Below are 26,016 nucleotides of genomic sequence, written 5' to 3'. Positions count from 1 at the left end.
TGCTTTATCTTGGCCAGGTCGCAATTGTAAATGAGAACTTGTTCTCAACTTGCCTACCTGGTTAAATAAAGGTGAAATAAATAAATAAATAAATATAAAAAAAAACATATGGAAATGTCTGCTCTATCCAAAATTACAACCAACTAAGTGTAGCATTACCGCAAGGAACGGCCCTGCATTAAAGATCACAATTGGTTAAAGAAAATTGTGATAAAATAAAAATGTATACCAGTTCCATTTAAGAACCAAAACATTGACAGCTGTGCCATATAGATTGTAAAATAGTTGGGAAGACGTACCGATTCCATGGCACATGGTTTATGAACTGATACGCAAAATGAGGCTGGATTCAAAACTTAGAATTTTTCAATTTAAATTATTATACAAAATTCTTGCAACCAATAGAATGTTATTTATGTGGGGGATACAAACCTTCCCAGCTCTGCAGATTTTGCTGCGAAGAGACAGAATCATGGATGCCTGATGAAGACCTAAGGGTCGAAACGTTGTTATAATAAAATCACCTGGGAGCATGAGCAGCAGTGTGCGCTGTTTTTATTTTTCATGAATTAACCTACAACTCCAGCATCTGCAAAAAGCACCTGGATGTGCGTATGCTCTTCAGCTTTTGTACAATGTCCTACATTCACCCACAATTCATTTACAATATGTACACGTCATGATTACAAAAAACAACAACACTATTGTAAGGAAAAAAATACACATAGGCATCCACTGCTTCAAATGTGACAAAGTAGAGGTCAAAAAAAGTATGATGACAGTTGAGGTTAAAGGGTGGGGTGGACAGTGTTTTTCCTCTCACTAGGTCATCTGTGCCATCAGTCCCTCTAGCTCTGGACGTGCCTTGAAACGGGCTTGGTAATCTGCCTCTGTGTGCTGGGGAAACAGACAAGCACTGAACAATTACTAACAAATGTACATACTGTAGATATGATATGATCCTTGTGCAAAAGAAAAGTCATGCAGAGGTCAAGAACATAGATGTCATATGCTCACCGGCTTTACAGAGAGTTGAATCCCCTCTGGCTGATTCTTTAACAGGACCTCCATAAAGGTGGGGCATAATGTGGCGTTTAGTTGGCTGAGCTGTAAACAAAACACTTATCAATGCTCCCTCTAGAGTGAAAAGCTGTTTGAAAGTGCAACTGCCAAAAGTTCAGAGAACAAATTATTATCACTAAAAACGCTCCATTACCTGAACAATTCGCTCATGGGTCTTGAGGATGGCATCTACATACATCTTGGTCCCTTGCTCTGGCATGACCATGACTTCCGTGCTCTTAGTGGGCAATGCATAGCTGAGAGGAGAATAGTGTTAGTTCATCCCTTTAAGGTTAGTTAGTTAACCAATTGGATGATGTAATCCCATGCTACGAAAGACGGCCAAATGTGTGCCTCCTATTGAAGCATTATGAACTTTGCAACAGAGACATGGATATTTGGGCCATCAAATCTTTGAGTGAGGCCAGTAACACGCTGTCTTAAAGTCTACCTCTCACCTCTCAGCCACTTTGACACCTAGGCGGTTGCAGAGATTGTGGATGTACTGGGAGTAGTGCTCCACTAGGATCATGTCATACCCAGACACTTTCACGTTCAGAGTCCCGTACTCTGCATCTGTCGCAGTTTTGATCTGCTTCATCTGCTGTCTCTCTTTCTTTTTCTTTGGCTGAAGGCACAATAAATGTTCTATAAGCAAGTAGATATGCTAACAGTGTAAGCTGGTGGCTTCAGTATTATAAAGTATAATTAAGTGATCTACTAAGGATAGTCTTACCGCTTCTTTGGGTAACAGGTGCTTATATTTGCCAATCCCATGAGTAGGCATGGTCCTATATTGTCGCTCATTGGAAAATACCAGACTCCCTGTAGAAAACAGTTATCCAGACAAACAGATGGCTTACATACACTTAGGTAATTATATAAGTGGCAATATAACTTTCAGGATATAGTCACTTCCTAAGACTTTCCTAGAAAGTCTAAATTGATACACAACAGTAACTATTGTTATTGGTGGGAGGACTTACCCTGAATCAGATGTTGCACTGATACTGATGCCCTTAAAATAAACATCAGAAACATTAGAGACCTTGAAATGTCACTAGCTAACACCCCATCGAATGAAACCTGATGTGGTAATTATTGTGTCCTGTAACAACCAGCAATTGGCTGCCTATATGCTTTTAACTAATTTACCGGAATAACAATCCTGCTTGGTCCAACACACGTGAATGAAATGCGAAGGAAGCCTGTAACGGGATAGAAGACAAACAATCTATCATATACAAGTGTTTTGATATGCTGACATGATTGACCTTCCTTCTTGCTAGCCAGTTAGCTACATCAACAATAAAAATGTGACAAACACCATTTATGAGTAGAAGACACTACCTTGCGAATGACAGGATTCATTGCTTCAAATTTAAGATTAAGTAATCACGTCACAACAAATCTCGAAATTATATTAGATTCACAATTTTGCTGAAGCTAGTTGTTGCACATGTACACAAGAGTTTCTGAGAAAAATGCTTCCGGTTGGTCCATCTGACTAAAATGTGGTATGGAACAAGGACAATATTTTATTTCCGCTTTCAAATGTGTTTGCTTTTCGCTTGCAGTTGCTTCTTCTATGTTTTCTTAAATTGTATTTAATATATGCATCAAAGAGAAACCTAGCCGAGTATCAGGGTATTGGATACAGCCAAACAAGTGTATAATATGTAATTATTGCTCACAGCACAATGTCATAGTATTACAAAGAAAGACGGCATTGCGTTCAAAGTCCGATGCTGGCCCTGGAAACGTGGCATCCTCGTCAAGCAACCTGCATCAACTCCCCTTTCATCTGACATATACATTACCATGCAAAACGTCGTTCCCATAACAATTTACATGGGATTTCATGAAAAATGCAAATTCCACCAATCGTTCACTTCAGTACGTGAGAACAAAATCAAAACATTTAGACACTGATCCCCATTATGAAATAGCTACTATATTATTGACGGATACATATTGGAAAGTTTATGTGGCCGGGTCACGAAATGGGTGCGTTCGTAAATTCACTATGGCTATCTACTCCAATTTCAGAGCACTGTCGTCTGAGTGTGCCAGAGCGCAGAATAACTGAGGAATTTACGAACGCATAACACCCGTTGAATATGACCGGTGTCAGTAAACGTAATTAAATTGTTGGCAGCAGCACAGTTACAGTCAACAACGCTCTAAAACACATGACAACAGCCTAACCAGCTCTGCTAGTAGGGCGAGTAAAATGGTCAGAGTGAGGTGTTCTCTCATTTGTGTCTGGAAGTAGCTAGCCAACTTTAGCCAATAGTTTGGGTGCTTGACTGTCGTTGGTAGGTCAAAACACTCGGATTAACCCTACTCCTCGGCCAGAGCGCGTGATGGCCCCGAGAGCGAAACGCTCTGAATTTATGAACTACACAATCTGACAATGCATTGAATTTACGAACGCCAAGAGCGCACTCTGTGCGAGAGTGAATTTGCGAACACACCCGGTAATTTACGCCACTGCATCGGAATGCCACAATCGCTTTGGATTGGTTGAGCCTTATGCCAGTCGTCGAACATATTAGGTCGTGACAAACATCCTCTGAAACAACTAGCTAGCAGCGATGGAGTGGGAGTGCTGAGGTAGTTAGTCAGCTGAGTGTTCAAGAAGCCAGTATCTACTACCTAGTTATTTAGCTACTAAACTCACCGACTGCCAGTCAAGCCAAGAAATTGCAGTTTAGAAGCATTGCTGCTAATGTTAGCTAGTTAGTTCTTACGGCACAACCCCCCTCAACTTGTCAACTGGGCTGGCTAGCTAGTAGGGATTTAGCTAGCTCACTAAAGTAAGGGGTAGTGTGTTTCCCCCCCACACTGTGGGCCACAGTCTACAACTTGCATTTGCCTGCCTAACAACATTGCAGTCATGTCCGCGGCAGGAGACTTCGGAAACCCTCTAAGGAAATTTAAATTGGTCTTTCTTGGCGAACAAAGCGGTAAGTGAACGCTGAACTGTGTGGGGGTAACGACTAACGCGTGTTATGTGGTCATCAGCTTGCTAATTTAGCTATTAACTTGTTAGTTAGCTAATGCCATCATTCATCATGGGCGAGTCCCTTAATTTAATCGATATCCATCGACTGCCACAATATTGAGACCATGGCGATTTAAATTATCTAAATAGCTACGGTCATTGATATTGAACCTATCCGTGGTATCAAGCTACTTTGTTGCTAGCTGACGTTAGCTGGCAAACGTTAGTTAATGGTTAGCAGCTTTACCTGGCTAACTTATCTTACAAAAAAAAGACCTATAAACTTACTAGCCTAGCTAGTTAGTTAACTAAGCTAGCAAGCTGTTGGGAGACGCGTTGTTTTTAGTTCACCCAATCAGTCAGGTCAGTAGTCGGGTTGTAACGATGTTAACTAAAATCATTAACGTTAACTAGTTAGCCAGCTGCTACATACTACTGTATATATTTTTTTATTTCACCATTATTTAACCAGGTAACGTTAGGCTAGTTGAGAACAAGTTCTCATTTACAACTGCGACCTGACCAAGATAAAGCAAAGCAGTTCCACACATACAACACAGTTACACATGTAATAAACAAACAGGCAATAGTACTGTAGAAGAAGTCTATATACAGTGTGTGCAAATTAGGTAAGTTAAGGCAATAAATAGGCTATGGTGGCGAAGTAATTACAATATACCAATTAAACACTGGAGTGATAGATGTGCAGAAGATGAATGTGCAAGTAGAGATACTGGGGTGCAAATGAGCCAGATAAATAAATACAGTATGGGGATGAGGTAGTTGGATGGGCTGTTTACAGATGGGCTATGTGCAGTGATCTGTGAGCTGCTCTGACAGCTGGTGCTTAAAGCTAGTGAGGGAGATATGAGTCTCCAGCTTCAGAGATTTTTGCAGTTCGTTCCAGTCATTGGCAGCAGAGAACTGGAAGGAAAGGCAGCCAAAGGAGGAATTGGCTTTGAGGGTGACCAGTGAGATATACCTGCTGGAGCGCATCCTACGGGTGGGTGCTGCTATGGTGACCAGTGAGCTGAGAGATAAGGCGGGGCTTTACCTAGCAGAGACTTGTAGATAACCTGGAGCCAGTGGGTTTGGCGACGAATATGAAGCGAGGGCCAGCCAACGAGTGCGTACAGGTCGCAGTGGTGGGTAGTATATGGGGCTTTGGTGACAAAACAGATGGCACTGTGATAGACTGCATCCAATTTGTTGAGTAGAGTGTTGGAGGCTATTTTGTAGATAACAACGCCGAAGTCGAGGATCGGTCGGATGGTCAGTTTTACAAGGGTGTGTTTGGCAGCATGAGTGAAATAGGAAGCCGATTCTAGATTTAATTTTGGATTGGAGATGCTTAATGTGAGTCTGGAAGGTGAGTTTAGTCTAGCCAGACACCTGGGTATTTGTAGTTGTCCACATATTCTAAGTCAGAACCGTCCAGAGTCGGGCGGGCAGGTGCGGCCAGCGATTGGTTGAAAAGCATGCATTTAGTTTTACTTGCATTTAAGAGCAGTTGGAGGCCACGGAAGGAGAGTCGCATGGCATTGAAGCTCATCTGGAGGTTAGTTAAGTGTCCAAAGAAGAGCCAGAAGTATACAGAATGGTGTCGTCTGCTTAGAGGTGGGTCAGAGAATCACCAGCAGCAAAAGCAACATAATTGATTTATGCAGAAGCGTCGGCACCCCCCTGTGGCACCCCCATAGAGACTGCCAGAGGTCCGGACAACAGGCCCTCCGATCTGACACACACTGAACTCTATCAGAGAAGTAGTTGGTGAACCAGGCGAGGCAGTCATTTGAGAAACCAAGGCTGTTGAGTTTGCCGATAAGACTGTGGTGATTGACATATTCGAAAGCCTTGGCCAGGTCGACGAATACGGCTGCACAGTAATGTCTCTTATTGATGGCAGTTATGATATCGTTTAGGACCTTGAGTGTGGCTGAGGTGCACCCTTGACCAGCTCTGAAACCAGATTGTATAGCGGAGAAAATACGGTGGGATTTGAAATAGTCGGTAATCTGTTTAACTTGGCTTTTGAAAACCTTAGAAAGGCAGGGTAGAATAGATATAGGTCTGTAGCAGTTTTGTTCTAGAGTGTCTCCCCCTTTGAAGAGGGGGATGATCGCGGCAGCTTTCCGATCTTTGTGAATCTCAAACGATATGATAGAGTGGTTGAACAGGCTAGTAATAGGGGTTGCAACAATTTCGGGAGTTAATTTTAGAAAGAGATGGTCCAGATTGTCTAGCTCGGCTGATTTGTAGGGTTCCCGATTTTGCAGCGCTTTCAGAACATCAGCTATCTGGATTTGGGTGAAGGAGAAATGGGGGAGGCTTGGGTGAGTTGCTGTGGGGGGTGCATGGCAGTTGACCAGGGTAGGGGTAGCCAGGTGGAAAGCATGGCCAGCCGTAGAGAAATGCTTATTGAAATTCTCAATTATAGTGGATTTATCGGTGGTGACAGTGTTTCGTAGCCTCAGTGCCGTGGGCAGCTGGGAGGAAGTGCTCTTATTCTCCATGGACTTTACAGTGTCCCAGAAATTTTTGGAGTTTGTGCTACAGGATGCAAATTTCTGTTTGAAAAGGTAGCCTTAGCTTTCCTAACTGCCTGTGTATATTGGTTCTTAACTTCCCTGAAAGTTGCATATCATGGGGGCTATTCGATGTTAATGCAGTACGCCACAGGATGTTTGTGTTGGTCAAGGGCAGTCAGGTCTGGAGTGAACCAAGGGCTATATCTGTTCCTGGTTCTACATTTTTTTGAATGGGGCATGCTTATTTAAGATGGTGAGGAAATAACTTTTTAAAGAATAGCCAGGCATCCTCTACTGATGGGATGAGGTCAATATCCTTCCAGGATACCCGGGCCAGGTCGACTAGAAAGGCCTGCTCGCTGAAGTGTTTTAGGGAGCGTTTGACAGTGATGAGGGGTGTTCGTTTGACCGCAGATCCATTAAGGATGCAGGCAATGAGGCAGTGATCGCTGAGATCTTGGTTGAAAACACCAGAGGTGTATTTAGAGGGCAAGTTGGTTAGGATGATATCTATGAGGGTGCCCGTGTTTACGGATTTGGGGTTGTACCTGGTAGGTTCATTGATAATTTGTGTGAGATTGAGGGCATCAAGCTTAGATTGCCGGGGTGTTAAGCATGTCCCAGTTCAGGTCACCTAGCAGCACGAGCTCTGAAGATAGATGGGGGGCGATCAATTCACATATGGTGTCCATGGCGCAGCTGGGGGCAGAGTGTGGGCTATAGCTAGCGGCAACGGTCAGAGGCTTGTTTCTGGAAAGGTGGATTTTTAAAAGTGGAAGCTCGAATTGTTTGGGTACAGACCTGGATAGTAAGACAGAACTCTGCAGGCTATCTCTGCAGTAGATTGCAACTCCGCCCCCTTTGGCGGTTCTTTCTTGTCAGAAAATGTTATAGTTAGGGATGTAAATGTCAAGGTTTTTGGTGGTCTTCCTAGGCCAGGATTCAGCCACGGTTAGGACATCCGGGTTGGCAGAGTGTGCTAAAGAAGTGAATAAAATAAACTTAGGGAGGAGGCTTCTAATGTTAACATGCATGAAACCAAGGCTTTTACGGTTATAGAAGTCAACAAATGAGAGCATCTGGGGAGTAGGAGTGGAGCTAGGCACTGCAGGGCCTGGATTAACCTCTACATCACCAGAGAAACAGAGGAGGAGTAGGATAACGGTACAGCTAAAGGCTATAAGAACTGGTCGTCTAGTACATTCGGAACAGAGAGTAAAAGGAGCAGGTTTCTGGCCGCGATAGAATAAATTCAAGGCATAATGTACAGACAAAGGTATGGTAGGATGTGAATACATTGGAGGTAAATCTAGGCAGTGAGTGATGATGAGAGAGATATTGTCTCTAGAAACATTTAATCCAGCTGATGTCACCGCATGTGTGGCAGGCTGAACTAAAGGGTTGGTAAGGCATATTGAGCAGGGCTAGAGGCTCTACAGTGAAATAAGACAATAATCACTAACCAGAACCGCAATGGACAAGGCATATTGACATTAGTGAGAGGCATGCGTAGCCGAGTGATCATAGGGGTCCAGTGAGTAGTTAGGCTGGCTGGAGACACGGCGATGCAGGCCGGGGCTAGCAGAAGGGCCTTAAGAGGGACGTCGCAACGGAGGAAGTCTGTTATAGCCTCCTCGTGCGGAGCCTCCCCGTGCGGTTACGTCGATAGACCAGTCGTGATGGATTAGTAGGGTTCCCTGTATCAAAGGGGTCCAGTCCAATTGGCAAAATAGGTATAGTGGCCCAATAAATTGGCCGATGGATCTCTTCAGCTAACAGTCCAATAGCCTGCTAGCTCTAGACAGCTAGCAGGCTAGCAGATGGGCATTCAGGGGATGTCGCGATGTAGGAGCCAGTTGAATAACCCCCTTGCAATAGGAATCCGGGGCTATGGAGAGAGAATAGGTCCGGTATGCTCTGGTTTGAATCGCGTTGTGCAAACTGGCTAGTTTTCCGAGCTATAGGTTAACTGATGACCGCTAGCAGTGGTTAGCTGACTACTAGCTAGTAGCTAGTTAGCTTCTGTTGGGGGATTCCGGTTCAGAAGTAAAGAAAAATACTTTAGAAAAAAAGCAGATCCACACCACATTGGGTGAGGCGGGTTGCAGGAGAGTATTTTGAAGTTAAGGTTTATAAAAAAGATGTATGTATATACTGGGAATATAACCCGTTATGGTAGGTTCGTATAGCTATGGCATACTATGGTTTGATGTATCTGATTCACAATCAACTAGGGTTGGTGTTGATTGAACAATCAGAGATTTCAGATTTGTCTTTGGTGTAGTTCAGAGCAGTTGTCGGTGCTAATGTTAGCCATCTGTCTTTACTCTGGCCAAAGACAGCCTCTCTGTCGAGAAATATGTCGCATTGTACGTCAAACCATAGCGTCAGTATCAATGCGTGGAAGCTTTGCCAATGTTTATTAATGTCTTTTTGCTAACGTTATAAGGTTGATTTATAAACTCATGCGTGCCAGCCAGCACTGTCTTCTCTCGTGGGGAGTGGAGACTTCATATTGTACATTTCAACAGATTTATGTTCATGCAATTCTGTTTCTCTTTAAAAACAACAGTTCTTATAAAACCATCTGTCTCTCTGATTCTGACAACCAGTTGAGCTATTGTGCTGGATGGATCAACGATACCTGTAACCCAACTTTCCTACAACGTAGATTGTAGACAGAACCACCCTGATTTGAGGCCTGTGGTTTTTCTTTCTCTGTCCAACTTTAGTTGATTTCTCTGACCTCTAGTTATTGGATGGGATCCCTGTTTCAATCACAGTTCTTCGTTGAGACACAAAGAGAAAGATCCAATTGAACTGGAAAGAGTGGGGTTTAGGATGCAAATACAGTGGTATGATGGATATGTCATATAACATTACTGCATTGAGAAACAGCCAAGGGCTGGAATGATGCCTGGCTGACCGGCCTGATCTCAGCACTGCTGAGGGGGTGGGATGGTATGGGGGTGGGCTGGAAGTCAATCAGTTCCTTTCATTGTAGTCAAGGCTATAAAATAGTATATCCTATATACCACTGTCAGCAACAAACATCCCCCTCTAACCAGAACCCATGCTACATTTCAATGAGGTTTGTGTTTGTTTGTGCTGCTGACAAACGTGTGTGTGATGTGTTTCTGTTGAGACTGGGGGAAGGGAGGAGTAATGTGGATAATATACTGCTGTGATTTGTTTTGCGTTCTGCCCCAGAGGAATGAAGCCTGACCTCTGACCCCTCGCAGCTATTTATGTAAGCAGGGATTTCTGCACTGGTGTGAGAGGTGAACACTGGATCAGAGTGTGCACACATTAGGTCTAGTCAGTATAAGTCCCTCACCGCTGGGAAACACAAACGACAGAGTTCACACGTTTTTGACTGACATGTACTACTCTGTCCACAGACTCGTATGAAAATGGGTCTAGATTTAAGCGACTACTTCTCAGGTGTTTTCGTCATTTAGATCTTTATCAGTGTAATTACTTCTTGCATGTTTGAAAAGATGGCCTGTTCCTAAACCCAGACCCTCCCAAGTTAGGCCTAACCTTCCCTATAATTATGAGATTATTGACTGGTTCCCAATTTCCAACCTGGCCATCGTATTACCCTGGCTATCTAATCATCCCCAGCATTCAATTGGCTTGTTGAACTACTCATCTCCCCGGAAACTCTTTCCTAGGTTGTTGATAGTGTTCTCACCTCTTAGACAACTTACCTGGTAAGTAAAAAGAATGCTAAAAACAAACAGCTCTCTTGCTAGCAGACATGTAAGCATGTTTCTATTTATTAAAGGAAATACCAAATACATTTTTTTTAGGAAGTGGTGGGTCTCTAAATGAAACATTCTTTTTAACTTTCCCAAATGCAGACCACCTTAGCATATTCTCATTGAAGAGACCTGAAGTGGAGATATCAGGGCAAAATTTCAATTGACATAAATATGTACATTACTGACTCGCGTGGCTACAATACACATTGGCCAAAGCACCCTTTGTCTGACCACACTTTGAGCTTGAGTAAAACAAGTCCCCAGGGCAGTCAGGGCATACACATGCGTACAGTGGATGTCGTCACTGTGTCATTGTCTGCAGAAGTATCTTCTAACATGTGGGTCGTCTTCATATTGACTCCTAAAGTAGACATGTGTTCCTGCTTCTGTCAGCTCTCTAGTCCCCTCAGTCTTTGGGTGGGGTCTCTCTCAATACCAGCTGGTCTGCCCTGCGTAGTGCATACCCTCCTCCCAAGCAGCACTGACCCCTCCGCCAAGAAAAATGGGGAAGGGGGCAGTCCTGAACTCAAACTAGGTTATGGTTTTCCTCTCAGGAATGGTAGAGGTGGGGCATGGAATGGGTCAAGTCCTACCTTCTAATTTTAGGGAGTACCACAGATGGTGTGGTGAGGAAGGCGCAAGGAGGCTGAAGAAATTCAGCTTGGTCCCTAAGATCCTCATGGACTTCTAAAAATGTACCATTGAGAGCATCCCGTTGCACTGTATCATCGCCTGGTACAGCAACTCCAGGCCATCGGACTGTTAGTCACTGCTAGCCGGCCTCTGGCCAGTTCCCTGCCCTGAACTTTAGTCAACCGCCTTGGCCGAATGCCCATACGTGCGTCGTACACTATGTACCAAACATTAAGAACACCTTCCCAATATTGAGTTGCTTTTGCCCTCAGAACAGCCTCAATTCATCAGGACATGGACTCTACATGGTGTCAATAGCGTTCCACAGGGATGCTGGCCAACGTGGACTCTAATGCTTCCCGCAGTTGTCAAGTTGGCTGGATGTCCTTTGGGTGGTGGACCATTCTTGATACAAAAAGGAAACTGTTGAGTGTGAAACTCAGCAGTGTTGCAGTTCTTGACAGAAACAGGTGCGCCTGGCACATACCACCAGACACCGATCAAAGGCACTTAAATATTTTGTCTTGCCCATTCACCCTCTGAATGGCACACACACAATCTGTCGCATGGCTTATAAATCCTTCTACCCTGATTTTGAAGTGAATTTAACAAATGACACCAATAAGGGATCATAGCTTTCACCTCAGTTGGTCATGGAAAGAGCAGGTGTTCTTAATGTTTTGTACTCAGTGTATCTACTGTATTCTAGTCAAGGCCTATTCTATAGAACTACTGCTGTACACACCTTTACTATTCATATACTGCCCATAATGTTTATACACACCATCATATATATTTATATCCCGGACTCTGACATTGTTCGTTCTAATATTTATTAATTCTTCCTTTGAGGGGGGGATTTGCATGTTTTTATTGACATGTATTACTGCACTGTTAGTGCAGCTAGGAACAAACATTTCGCTACACCTGTGAAAACATCTAAATATGTGTATGCGATCAATTTGATTTGTTTTAGTATGGGCTATGGGGAAAGCTGTACCGCTTGATTGGGAATCCAGCCATTTTGTTTTCTCTGCCTCTCTCCCTCCATTTCTCCCTTTGGCAGCTACAAGGTATTCTGCCAAATCATGGCATTTTCATGCACTGGTCAGCGTTACAGTGGCTCCACAGAATGATTTAACTGTAATTGCGAACCTTTGCCATCTGGCATTCCTGTCACAAGAATGTCACTCTTATCTTCCCTTCCATACTTAGCCCATGCTGGGGATTGGTGTCACATGTCCTGCTTTTCATCTATGTACACTCAATGGCGTGAGAGCCGCTCCATTCTCTTGCATTCAAGGAGAAGTTTTCAGTTTCATTGCTCTGCCCACAGAAAAAAGCAGCCATGGGACCACTCATTGTCATATTTTAAAGGTCACCTCTTCAACTCTCTGTATTTAACTTCCATTGATGCCCATTTTGATTGGCTGTTTGCTATCAGGAAGAGAATCAGGCAGAACGAGATTAGGCATATTGACTGAGGAATCGATTTATTGAAAAGAGTTTGGTATTTGGCTCGTCACAAAGAGAAGTAATGTAAGACAATGCCATGCCAATTACATTGAGATGAATGGAGTGAGAGAAGATAGCATAAGGCCTCTAGATCGCTCCCTCTGACCCCAAATCTGGCACACATTCGTGTGTGTGTGTAGCTATCTCTCGATCGATGGTACAGATTGCTTAGAGACCTGTGTGCACTGTGATTCTGAACACTGCTGTGTTATGGATCCTGAGCAGAGCTCTCCATGAGTTGAGGCCTGACCAGCCATGAGCAACAGTGGTAGTATGATAGAGGGGTTGGGTGAGACAACCTCCCCCTCCCTGTACGTATTGGAAATGAATACTTGTGCATTCCACGATGTGGTAGACTGGAGCAATGAAACAAAATTACTATTTAGGGATTTTTTTTCTCCCTGTTTTAATCCTGCCCTAATTTCCCTTGGGGTGTTGTCACATGCCAGTGCAGGGCGAGGGAGAAACAGAGAGAGGGAGTGTTGGTGGCAGAGATCCAGGTTTATTGACATCAATAGACTGACCAGGTGAAAACTGTCATGGAATGAGCAGGTGTTCATAATTTGTTTTGTACACTTACTGTAGTTGGCCGTTTTTGAGTATGCAAAAATATTTTTTATACTTTTAAATGCCCGGATGTCATACTCATTTCAGCTGATCAGTTAGATATGGGGATGCGCTACCAAAATAATGAATGGCAGGAAACAATGCATTCTCAGTGTGCAAAAATAGAATGTTTAATAGTATGCAACATTTTGAAAATCAAATATGGTTTAAATGCCAGGATGTTATGTCTGGGTCGGCACTGAGATTCTCCCAGCATTCCAGGATTTAAACTTTTTTTTTTTCTTTTCAAGTCAATTCAAAAACCCTTCTGGATTTTGTATGGCATTTTTTACTGATCTCTCCCTTAAAGTGCAGACTCGGCAGACGGCTCCTCATGGACTCTTACTCCAGGCCTCTTGGTTGGTGGAGTCAAGTCATAAGGTAGTGGTGAGCTGTGGGCTTTGGCCAAAAAACAGATGGTGCACCTCAGCAAATTGTCTGAGGAGTTGCTGAGTTTGGAGAATTGCAGGACCAAATCAGGCTAGAACATGTCTTATGTTAGCTATGTGAAATGAGTCACTCCACGCTGGTCTGGTGAGGTCTAGTACTGTGCGTCTGTTCTGCCAGCACTACTGGTGAGGTCTGTAGTACTGTGTGTCTGTTCTGCCAGCACTACTGGTGAGGTGTGTAGTACTGTGTGTCTGTTCTGCCAGCACTACTGGTGAGGTCTGTAGTACTGTGCGTCTGTTCTGCCAGCACTACTGGTGAGGTGTGTAGTGGTGTGTAGTACTGTGTGTCTGTTCTGCCAGCACTACTGGTGAGGTCTGTAGTACTGTGTGTCTGTTCTGCCAGCACTACTGGTGTTACTTACTCTTCAAGACTAATCAGGGCCATAGCCAGGTACTGAGTTTCAGTTTTGTCCTGAGTGGGTCATTTACTGCGTTTCTATACAATTTTACAGCAGAAACAAGCAAAAATGGCCCCAGCCCTTATCTTGGCTTAATTCACCAGAGTCCATCTACAGACCCATAGCCTATTAGCGAAACAATTAGCTGCTACACGTTAACTTGCATTATCATTTCATACTTACAGAGGGATCTGTTAGCAGAAAAAGTATTTTATAAACAAAAGGTAAACAAATAAGTTTGCTTTACAGAGCATTTTCTTTGGTGCAGTGGTACAGCTAATTTCCTGCAATTCTCCACATTTTGCCATTACATATGCCATGTTAAAATGATATCTGAGAAAAGTGATTAACGAAATCATTGAGGCCCACTGGAGGTCAGGGCCCCTGTTTGAGTGCCTGGGTCGTTTATTCGGCCATGAATACTTAAAGTTACTATGGCTGGCTAGACTAATTGAGTGACTGTCAGTGACCACATTTACATGCACACCAATATCCTGTTATTATTTGGGATACTTAAGTACTCTGTTTTTGAGTTGATGCACATAAACATCATATCCCGTTTACAATAACCTGAAGAAGCTTGTATTCCGGTTATGAGAAACCTGGATAAGATGCCTGGGATAGGCTGATCTAAGACGGGATACTGTGGCATGTTAACATCTTATCCCCTTTACTGTTGCGGTCTGCGCAGGCTCAGTGAAGCATTCCATGGGTGTTGTGGTGTTTTCATCTGATTTGTCGAACAAATCACTTCATAAAGGAGGCTACCTGCCCATTTCGCTCCACCATAATAATTCCTTAATTTAGACTACTGTAATTTACTACTGGCTACTTTCACCCCTAATTTACACAAGTTTCTGCTTATAATTTCTGACATTTGGTAGGCCATTTGTTTGTCAACTATAGTTTGATGCATGTAGTTTCTCTTCTGTCATAACTTGTAGCCCAGAAGACTAAATGCAGTAGTGATCAGCAGAATGTTTTACATAAATAGAATGAATGCATTATTAATCTTGTTAACACCGGTAAAGTTGTCTGTTTCATTTAGGGACCGGGGAAAAAACGCAATAACTCTAAAACATTGGAAAGATTGGTCCTGTGCAAAATGTCCAAATGCCATCAGTTTCACCGGTTTTAAGGAAATGAAAAGCTGAGAAAATGACAACCTATTTCTGTTAAGCCTTCAGTTAGTCTTGGGTGCATATTTTGTGGTTAAAATACAGTCTATGGCTCAGTTGGTAGAGCATGGTGTTTGCAATGCCAGCATGGTGTGTGCAACGCCAGGGTTGTGGGTTCGATTCCCACGGTGGGCCAGTACAATTAAAAAAAAAAAAAAAAAAATCTTTATGAAATGTATGTATTCACTACTGTAAGTCGCTCTGGATAAGAGCGTCTGCTAAATGACTAAAATGTAAATAAGTGTCACAGATAACACATTACACACGCATTTGTGTTTTCTCAAGAGATGCTGAAAGAAAGAAATTATATTTCTCCTGTTTGTTCTCCGCTAACATTTGTTGTATAATTTCACTGCAAGAAATGCATAATTCTGTGAGTTTATATTGTATTACTCTACATGTGAGTGGTTATAGGCCTACCGTCAGTGTTTATGTTTCAGTTACTATTCCTTTAACCAATATACTTAAAGGAGGAATATTCTGTTAATTCATGGTCAGGGATACTCATGAGGCGGGATATCAAAGGTGCATTTAAACGGCTTATCCCGAAATAAGACCTGAAGTGTGAGATGAGCTACTATCCCAAATACCGTGCACATGTTATTTTAGTCATTAAGTGACTTATATCAAGAGGAAAACTGCAGATGCACAACCAATTTTCTAAATTGTACCTTGTGTATTCTAACTCAACAGTAAGTTGAGACCCCGACTGAGTTCCTAAAAATACATCAAATTGGGGAAAATGACAGCGATCCGGACTTCTGTGTCCTTATGTAGCCATGTTGGTCCTAACACGCGTCTTGTGTTTTTCAGTGGGGAAGACTTCATTGATTACCAGGTTCATGTACGACAGCTTCGACAACACCTACCAGGTGAGGCTAGACCACACAGACACCCAGACACCATTGAGTCTGGATATGGCAGTCAGGGTTTACTACACTGTTGATCTCAATGCCTAACCCTCGTCCTGGTCCTACAACAGGGTGGGCAGACTTTTGCTCCAGACCAACACTTGATTCACCTAGTCTGTCTTTATGATTAGCCAGTTGAATTAGATCTGTTAGTGCTGGGCTCGACTAGGCAATCTGTTTGTTCCTTCAGTTTAGTCTAACTACAGTACTGAAGCCTTATCAATCTACCATCATTGTCAGAAACGTTCTCATTCTTTTTATTCTTTCTCGTTTCCAGGCCACAATAGGGATAGATTTCCTGTCAAAAACCATGTACCTCGAAGACCGAACAGTAAGTTTTACTTTCTCCTTTTTAAATCGATCTCTCTTGAAATTGTCATAGTCCATAAAGTGGTAATGTGCTGATTGGGATGTTATGCTGATTATGAGAGAATATTTAAGTGAGTGTGTTGGTCATGACTGTGGTGTTACTTTTACTGAGTAATGTTAATTTGCATTATAGTCATTTAGAAAATGTCTCTCTTTGAAATGTAAAGATTTACCCATTCACTGGTACATACGCACCCCCACTCAATCACACAGGTCTGAGTCTTTACTGCATTTTTGCCAATAGTGGTTTCTGGGACTTTGGGGATGCTGGGTATCCTGTGACCTGACTGTCTGCTCTAACTGTGTTGTGTCCTGGCCCAGGTTCACACACACACACACACACACACACACACTAGCTCCTTAAAGAAGCCGGAGAGCCGCCCTGTCCTGGGCTGGGATTGGATCCTGTCTCTTCCTTCCTGCTAGCTTTCTCTCCTCCAGACAAACTCGGTCATTCTTTTCTTCCCTTTTTCCCCATCTGCTCATATTCGGTTAATTCTCGTGCTGAAATTCAATATCTAGCGTGAACGAGAGAAGAACCTTTCAGAAATGAGGCCTAGTACCCATGATTCCCCTGGCCCTCACCACTCCTCCTATGGTCACATACTCCATGCATGCAGCCCTCTTTCTCTCTCTCGATCTCTTTCTCTCTCCTTTTTCTCTCCTTCAGAAGTTGATTTTGTTTTATTTCTTTATTTTTGGTTTCTTACCTCATGTTTTCCTTTTCTCTCATCTACTTTTCATCCTTTCCTTTCCTTTTCCATTTTATTTTATTTCTCCTCCCATCCGCCACAGATCAGGTTGCAGCTGTGGGATACGGCTGGGCAGGAGCGTTTCCGTAGCCTCATCCCCAGTTATATCCGAGACTCTGCCGCCGCTGTCGTAGTATACGACATCACAAGTAGGTACTCCCCTCTGCGCCCCGCCCACTCGACGTGCGTGCGTGCCCCTCCCCGCCCCCCCCTCAACCCTCATCCAGTTCTCCCCTCTCTTACCACCACCTCTTCCTCTTGCCCCTCTCTCCTTCTCCTTCTCTCCCTGTGTGCTGGTGCTAACGTGCTGCTCAGGTGAGGCTGCAGCTTTGGGACACAGCCGGCCAGGAGCGCTTCCGGAGTCTGATCCCTAGCTACATACGAGACTCCACCGTGGCCGTGGTAGTCTATGACATCACAAGTGAGTGCGGTCCCTACTGATGGAAAAGTGATGGAAGGATACCAATCAAAACAAAAAAAGATGACCTCATTTTTTGCCGCTGGCTCAAGTCCCTTTTCTGTTTTTCCATTCTCCTTTTTTCCCTGTACCTGATGCCTTTTGTCCCCTTCATGTTTGATGTTTTCCTCCCTCTTTTTTTGTATGTGTCCACTTCTTTATTTGTCTGCTTTTAGCGTGATTGTAGTCTGTGAATGTTTCAGTATTAAATAGACAAGTATTAGTTTGTTCATTGATACCAGAATGACAAGGCATTCGGTAGCATACATACAACCCAATTAAAATATTAGGCTACAGACAAAATAGCTTTCAATAGTAAAAATCAGTTGGTGAAATCGGTTTATAGTAAAAAGCAGTTAAATTTGTCAATAGTTTAGTAGTTTCCTTGATTTATCTTGTTTTTTTTCCAACAGAGAAATCCCATTTCTTCTTCTTTTCAATCCTTCCCTATCTTTATTTTTCTGGACTGTTCTTTTTTTGGCCATGGCAACCATGACTTAGGTTTGTCAACCATATACAAAACAATGAAGTGTCTTATTCTTTCCGTTAGAAATAATTGGTATCGGCAGCTTTGATGTTGCTTCAGGGGCCTATTTTGCCCGACATGAAATAACAATGTTCAGTTTTCACTCAATTTTAACGTATCCTACAATGTGTGTCTGTTAGATGATTGGCCATTAGGGGGAGATAAAAGCAGACATGGAGCTGCAGCAGGGCTAGAGGAAAATCAATAGACATCTATTTAACTGGCTCTCCGGGGAGGAAGTCTGACTGTCACTACAGAAAAACAGACACCACTTCCAGCTGGATAGACTGTTAAATGCATATATACAGTCTATGGCCTTCAAACTCAACTCTGGACCTTGAAGCCAGTTCCACTGCTTGTTGTAATTGTTCCCCTCTAATCAGGGACTGATTTATCCCTGGGACACCAGGTGGGTGCAATTAATGATCAGGTAGAACAGAAAAACAGCAGCCTCCGGACCTCCGTAGGGAATGAGTTGAGTACCCCTGGTCTATGGGATAAAAACACAGGCATAATACAAGGATATGGATAGATAACAGTAGCCTAGATGGATGGAGGGTGTAGTGGCTAAATTATCCAATTTAATTGTCCCAAAACAATTATCATCCTAACCCTTTCGCCATCCTAACCCTTTAGTCTTGACTCATGCAAATCCAATGTCCAGAGTTTGATTCAAGTTGAAAAGTAATCAATTTATTTGTCATTCTTCTGGTTACAAAATATAAAGAACTTACAAAACAAAAAAATGGCACGGTAAGGATGGTCTGGTATTGTCAAAACACTGAGCTGCCATTCGAGTATCTACCAGTTGGCCTTGGAGTCTAGCTTTTAACGGTATTCTCCATCAGCTTGTAGAGGGGGCTACACACACACTTGACAGGGGATTAATAGCAAACACACAACAGATTCATTATGAATTTGAAACAAAGATGTACAATTTAACCTATTTGGCTCCTACATATGGATAGGAAATGGAAGCTGGATTTACTTCATTTAATGAGCTTACTTGTCACATTCTCTGTATATTTGTTACTGTCTCTGTCATTCTGCTCATCACCACAAGTCTGTACTTGTCACAACCTGAATGGAGATTAACATTTATTCTCTCCTCCCTCTCTCCCTCCTGTATCAGATGTCAACTCTTTCCAGCAAACCACAAAATGGATTGATGATGTCAGAACGGAGAGAGGAAGTGATGTCATCATCATGCTGGTGGGAAACAAGACGGACCTTGCAGACAAAAGGTGTGAGTTACATAATAACTGAAGGCTAAAGTCAGTGTCGTGTCAGTAAGCCTGTAGAGCTCTTCAGACCAGGGGCCTCATAACAGTTGAGTCAATTTTACACTAAATATCTTTGTGTGCCATTTCTGAGAAGACTGCGTACGCACAAAAATATAGAGATTTCTAAACTAGACGCGTGCTGTACATGCATACACATGTTTCCCTTTATAAATCAGACCTGTCGTAAAACGGCACGCCTGAAAAACGCCCTTCATTCACCTATGGTGACGATAACGCCCTTATTTGCTGTATACTGTGGAAGTATTGGAATTAGGCCAAGATGGCCTCTAAAGGAAATGGCAATGGCGAACTTGTTCAAGTGTCTTTGGAGGTGTTGATAGAATGTTTTATTTTGTCGTGACATTTGCTTTAGTCTGACCGTTTCTGAAAGACGAAAGCAATTGCAAGTTGTGGACCTGTAATTATTTTCAAATGCGAAGCTAAAATAAATGGATTTAGGGTCTTCTCACTAACTGATGATTGGCTCTCTTTATTACAGTATATTCAGCTACCTGTTTTGTTATTAATGTGTCATTTATATATCATATATTCCTGCTCCTTGCAATGCATTACTTCAACCAGTAGAAACTGTACTCATGATGTTAAGTTTGCAGTCGGATAAGCACATTCTCACGTAAAGTTTTTATAAATGCCATCTTTTGCGTGAGATCTGGTGCCTGTGTATTTTAGGGCATATTTTGTACATATGCAACATTTTCTAGATGAGGCCCCAGGTCCTGGAGGGCTCTCTACATTAGAGCATACTACTGAATCCACTGACTAACTGTAGAGCGTTTAGAGGCCCTGCTGTGTTGAGTGGGAAACACTGTCCTCTATGTACAGCTGACCAGGGACTTGTTGGCCACAAGAAGGGGTCAAAGCTCTTCCCTTGATACAGGCCGTCTAGAGACGGAACTGTCTGGAGTTGAATAGACCACACAGAGACTCTTTCCAGTTTAGCATGACCTAGATATATTAGAATTATTCAGAGATTCAACCGATCATAGCAAGTCTTATCTTATTCAAACAATTGTGATAGCCAAACCGCTCCTTTTTATTTTAACTCATGGTTTGCCACTATAACCCCTAATGCTTTTCACCTTAAAACAACTGCTTTGAATTTCTATTCCCATGTTTACTGTATTGACTGCTGTCCTGCTGAGTTATTGGTTTTAGATTCTATATGAGCTGACTGTATGCTGTTCATGTTTAACCCTCTTATCTACCTACCACAGGCAAGTTGCTATTGAAGAGGGTGAGAGGAAGGCCAAAGAACTAAATGTAATGTTTATTGAGACTAGTGCTAAAGCAGGTTACAACGTCAAGCAGGTGAGTTTGTGACTGAGTCGTGCTCTCCGTCCATGCTTCTACTGCTGCTGCCTCGGCTCATCCTCGAAAGGTCACCCATGTTCAGGGGTTAAGGGTCAAATGCTACAGTAATGCTGCATGGGTAGTTTTAGTTTAGCCCAATCCTTATATGTAAGGTCATTTAGAATTTCTGACGTGACTTGCACAGGCACGCCGTTCTATAATACCCTTGAGTGACCATTTTAGATTGAAGTGCTTTTCATTTGAACATGGTGTATTGAACCAGGAGCTGAGGTGGTACTCTGAGGTGTTGAGATGATGTAGGAGCTGTGTGGGCACTCGACAGAGCAGAGGTTGCAGGAGGAGGAGCAGGAGGAGACACGGCATGTTCATCCTTCACTTCATGATGTTCATTCTCTTTTTCGTTTTCTCGTTCATGTGTTTGTGTACGTGTGGTGTGTTTGTCCATTGTCGTGTGTCATCACAGACAGATAACCACAGAGGAAGGGGAACAGAGAGCCAAAGAGCTGAATGTTCTTTTTATTGAAACAAGTGCAAAGACAGGCTACAATGTCAAACAGGTAGAGCGCAGCGTGTGTGTGACGTGTGCAGTGCTCACGCTTTCTTCTGACAGCTTCTCACATGTGTGCGTGTGCATATCACTGTGTTGAACGCTGGCTTGTATTTACACTAAATGGGGTTCTTGGCTTTGTCTCAGATCTCTTGCCCACCAATCTCATGTCAGTCATAATAACCAAAGACCAGAGGGTTCTTTGCACCCTGGGACAGACATCCACTGCCCTGTAGAGGTGTGGCCTCAGAGTTGGTCTGGTGGGTGGGACAGAGTTTAGACTTGTGATCCACACAAGGTTTTATTTGAGGTGATTTCTCTGACCACTATCAAATGATTCTATTTAATGCATTATCTGCATGATCTATCCAGCAGGTTAATTTATTGGATGGTATTTTACCTTCTTTTAGGAGGAACTGTATATGATTACCGCTGTCTACCTTAAACCAATGAATGAACAAAGCTTGAATCAGTCTGGATTGTATTGTGAGCATTGGGCTTTGTGAGCTCTACAGTAGGTTTGTGTGGAAGGCACGCTGTACAGATAATTTATGAAAGAGGCCTTTATTCAAACCCTCAGGCAAGTAAACATGAATAAAGCAAGCAGTTTCCCCTGTTCAAACCAACTGTAGAATAAAAGAATGAGCTCTGATTTGCTGATTTAGAATCCTAGATTGACCTATCAAATGCACTCAAATTCAAGGCGCAAAGATTCTATGCTCTCATTTCTAATGGTGTCAGCCTCTGGACAGGTGAACCTTAGTTTGCCTGTTTTAATGCTTCCAATGACGATGTTTTAAGAAGACCGGAAGCCCAAAGAGCTGCCCTGGTGCCTCTTGATGTCAAGGCAGGATGGCTGGAGTGTTCTGACAGATGAGGTCTGTTCTCTCTCTTTCCTGCAGCTGTTCCGACGCGTGGCCGCTGCCCTCCCTGGCATGGAGAGCACACAGGACAAGAGCAGAGAAGACAGTATCCTTACTCTACACAGACACATTTGTGTGTATGACTACACATGTTTTTCAGTGGCAATAGTAGATATAAATGCTTACAGATTGTACTCAAACATTTAGACACCTATTGGCTAGCTTGTTAATTTATTGAGAAGATGGGAAGTGCTTGAAAGGACTTCATGTTTTCTGTCTGACCTCTCCAAGTTGATCCTTAACCCCTCCTTCCCCAGTGATTGACATAAAGCTGGAGAAGACCCCAGAACAGCCAGTCAGCGAAGGAGGCTGCTCCTGCTAACTCCAGCCTCCGTTTATCACTCTCTATCACGGTTTCTCTCTCCTACACTTTGTTCTTGATCTTTCTCACCCTGGCTTATCGGCCTCTATACTGTACCTATCCTCTCTGCTTCAATGCTCCCTCTCTGAACCCCTTCATTCCTGACTCCTTCACCACAGCCTGAAAGAGAAGAACACTACCTGTCCGTCATCCTTGTCGTCGTGGAAACCCGTTCTCTCGCTGAGATTACCTTAAGCTTAACAAGCAAAATGTGGATGTGAATGCTATTTTATTTGTTGAACTTTAACTCTACTTTGGCAATGAAAAAGGAAATGATTTATTGTTAAATATTTCAAACACTGCATTCTGTTTTCTGTAATACGCCATGCAAGTGACTCATTCTTACGTCCTACTTCCGTGTTCATTTTACATGGGCTTACAGATATCATCAAATTAATTGAAACGCAGTTATATATTACGCTTTGTGGATGGAACTACTTCTGCCAGATGCCTTTTATGACATTTTTGACGATTGAAGACTATTTAAAAAGCCTAGAAAAGTTCAAACGACAAGCCTACTTGCTGCGTCACTTGCATATACTCTGGAAATGGTTGGTTGCACAGTAGTCAAAAATGATTGCAGCATGTGAGAAATTGAGACTTCAGAGTAATGGATACCGAGTGGAATTTTTCTGCCATAAGTGGGCTTAGCAGCCCCCAAGAATATCAGTCACTCGGTGAACGTTGAGCACACCAACCTTTTACGCCGGTCCCCCCCCACATAGCAGCTACACAGTGTCACTCCACAGAAGCATGGTATGACAACACAATGTAGGGAAACCACAAGAACTCACACAGCATGACACAATCCCACCACAACGTGACGCAAATTAACAACAAAACACAAGGGCAGTTTCACTACCACAACACGACCGTCCTTCATTTTTCACCTTGTGAAATGAATAAAAGGTATCTTCACCTTGGCTGCCATTTTCTATTATATCTCTTGGTTAGGTCTTCACTTTTTTTCTAAAAGTACAATTATTATCATAGATGAAACGATATTGCTTTGGAATACGGTAGTGTTTGCGAAATGATTTTTGTATATTGAAGTATCATATTCAACGCAAACCCGACTTCGTTAGATATGCAGACATGCCTTTTTAAGTGTTAATTGTAGAGGGCTTCCATGGTTTTGGGATTTCCTAGCTTTGTTTGGTTTAATATTATATCGACACTAGTTTTTTAAAATCTTTTGTTAATGAAAATTATCTTACATGTTCATTCAATCCACAATGACTTGTAATATTTATTTCTATTGGATCATGTTTATTATTGTTAATACTATCATTGTTGGAATAATCCCTAAATGACTAGAGTATTTTGTCAACCACCTGATTTTCAAACATGTCCACCAGCTCTTCTGGTGATGATGTCACTACCCCTCTACTCCACCCCAAAATGCTGATTTGATCAAACTGAAGAAGAAAAAAACACAACCATTGCACTATTTCTGGAGGAAAGTCCAGTAGCGTCTTGGTCCGTAACCTTTTATCTTTGGAATGGTTTTAACTGGAGGTTGGAGGCTGTCTGTGCTGCCACAAGCTCATAATTTGCACTGCTAGAATTCATCAGTGTCTTATCGTCATCCCCAAGAAAGGTCTGCGTTTAGTAACTGAAATGTCCTTTTTTCATGGTTGAATAAATAGATAAATGCTAGACAAGGAAAGCTGCAAAGCGTGACTAGTCTTATTTCCTGTCAACTTGGTGATATCAGTGTTGACAATATTTGAACTCAATATTTCAAGTCTAAATCATTTCCCCACAACATAATTGGGTCATAGTGGGCAACGTTTTGGCTGTCTATGATACATGGCCAAAACCAGCTATGGTCCTCAGACAGTGTTTCCTGGTATTGTACTGAAAGTGAAGACAAGGTGAAGGACAATGTGTTGGCCTGATGTCAGGCAGGCTCCATCCTGTTTCAAGGGGAAGGTCTTGGGAAAGGTCAAAGAATGTATACTCTGTATTCATGCCTGTCTGCACTCACCAGCAACACTGCATCCACTTTCTGACAACCTCTCTGAAACAGATTACCAGTAAGCTACAAGACCATTTGTCAGCGAACATATCAGTTAGTGATTACAGCCTCATCCCAGCTGCCACAGTGTGTTACTTGACATTTTTTCAGTGGGTTTGGTTTAGGTCACCTAAAGTAACAGTTGGTACTGATCTGATGCATAAATCAACTATGCCTCTGACTGGAGCCCATCCCTTTACTGGCCTGCTGAGAGCTGGTACAGCCACTGGGTGGCAGCCTCTCCAACGACTGGCCAGGGGACCATGAGCAGAGAAAATGCCACATGAGTAACTGTTCAGAGGATCTATGTTGGCTCCCTGATGAGCGTTACCAACACTCTCACCTGAGCTCTACACACACGTACACCAATCCCTGCTTCCCCCCTCCCTTCATAGACACGTTGACCTACGTAGATAAGCATCTAACGTACTATCACCCACTACCTTATCTACATAGTTATTGTGTCTATCATACCATATCATTCCTCTTTTGGTTAAGTGATCCCTATACTATTCATGACAGATTCTAAACAGCTTACTATGAGGTAGTGAACAGTGTTCTCCAGTCTACTACAGCACTAGCTGGATCATTTCCCCTGACTTTACACTATTTGTTTGGATTACAATATGTCAGATGTCTTTTCACCCCATTTGATTCATACTGAAGCTTCAAGCATCAAGCCCTAAATATGGAGTATCAATACAGGATTATGACAAGGGAATAGCAACATCTGTTATTAATGATCAGCATCTTTGTGACAAGAAAATCGTCAAATTGATATTTTTGTAATATCCATTAATCTAAGATGAATATTTCCTGTTAATTCATTAATGCAATTTGGTGTTTCCCTCCATCCAAGGTCATTGATGTAAGAATAATATTTTTGGTGTGCACGTGAGTTTTTATTTCATTGTAGTGTTAAAAAAAAAGCGTGTGTGTGTGTCTGAGTGTCTGAGCTGGCTCTTCTAGGTCACTGATGACACACCTGTGTCTCACTCTCTTGTTCCATAGAGGTCTGAATTCATTCAGCCCCAGCCAGCTGATGACAGCTTTCCACAGCCTCTCTATGTCACTAACCCAGGCCCAAACACATTCCACTGCCTCAGGACTGATACACCATGTGTCCTTTATGAGGATGAGACCCTAAGCCCCCTCGCCCAAGATGCTGAACACACACAATGTTCCCTCTCTGTCCCTATCTGCTCTCTCTATCTCTCTCTCACACACACAGAGCTAGATACATTGATTACTGCAGTGGTTGCTGTGTAAGGTTTGTGGTTGTGAACTTGCTCCCTCTAGCCTGATTACCTGCTGAAGCTGTGGCTGGTTTTGTATGAGGGTATGCAATATCACTGCATGCACTGTTACCATGGCATCACAGGGGCACGTTTC

At 42.8% G+C, this 26,016-nt stretch overlaps 2 protein-coding genes across 7 annotated transcripts; one reads left to right on the top strand and one right to left on the bottom strand.

The window, feature by feature from the left end:
• Nucleotides 1–538: 538 nt before the first annotated feature.
• On the bottom strand, nt 539–3,032 carry LOC115154494 (39S ribosomal protein L48, mitochondrial). Of its 2 annotated transcripts, none has more exons than XM_029700767.1 (8): nt 2,883–3,032; nt 2,218–2,270; nt 2,049–2,080; nt 1,799–1,887; nt 1,521–1,690; nt 1,217–1,319; nt 1,018–1,107; nt 539–897 (listed from the first exon to the last, which is right to left on the bottom strand). In XM_029700767.1, exons 1-8 carry the CDS (start codon nt 2,901–2,903, stop codon nt 823–825), a joined length of 633 nt encoding a protein of 210 aa, XP_029556627.1. In that variant the 5' UTR covers nt 2,904–3,032; the 3' UTR covers nt 539–822. The 2 variants fall into 2 exon arrangements, with proteins under 2 accessions (XP_029556627.1, XP_029556626.1); XM_029700766.1 differs by lacking the exon at nt 2,883–3,032 and adding an exon at nt 2,413–2,714.
• Nucleotides 3,033–3,596: 564 nt separating this feature from the next.
• Nucleotides 3,597–24,273, top strand: LOC115154493 (ras-related protein Rab-6A). 5 transcript variants are annotated; one of them, XR_003867908.1, is made up of 9 exons: nt 3,608–4,031; nt 15,957–16,015; nt 16,332–16,385; nt 17,491–17,596; nt 19,291–19,402; nt 20,677–20,770; nt 21,237–21,330; nt 22,223–22,289; nt 22,501–22,513. XR_003867908.1 is itself a non-coding variant. In XM_029700765.1 (8 exons), the coding sequence occupies exons 1-8, from the start codon at nt 3,962–3,964 to the stop codon at nt 22,563–22,565; spliced, it is 627 nt and encodes a 208-aa protein (XP_029556625.1). In that variant the 5' UTR covers nt 3,597–3,961; the 3' UTR covers nt 22,566–24,273. The 5 variants fall into 5 exon arrangements, 4 of the variants coding, with proteins under 4 accessions (XP_029556625.1, XP_029556624.1, XP_029556623.1 ...); XM_029700765.1 differs by lacking the exons at nt 17,491–17,596; nt 20,677–20,770 and adding an exon at nt 17,219–17,324 and having other exon boundaries at nt 3,597–4,031; nt 22,501–24,273; XM_029700764.1 differs by lacking the exons at nt 17,491–17,596; nt 21,237–21,330 and adding an exon at nt 17,219–17,324 and having other exon boundaries at nt 3,607–4,031; nt 22,501–24,273.
• Nucleotides 24,274–26,016: the final 1,743 nt, after the last annotated feature.

The sequence above is a fragment of the Salmo trutta genome, chromosome 19, assembly GCF_901001165.1.
Source record: "Salmo trutta chromosome 19, fSalTru1.1, whole genome shotgun sequence".
Taxonomy (NCBI): Eukaryota; Metazoa; Chordata; class Actinopteri; order Salmoniformes; family Salmonidae; genus Salmo; species Salmo trutta.
Note: the sequence above shows the minus strand (reverse complement) of the source record. Positions and strands in the feature narration are given on the sequence as shown.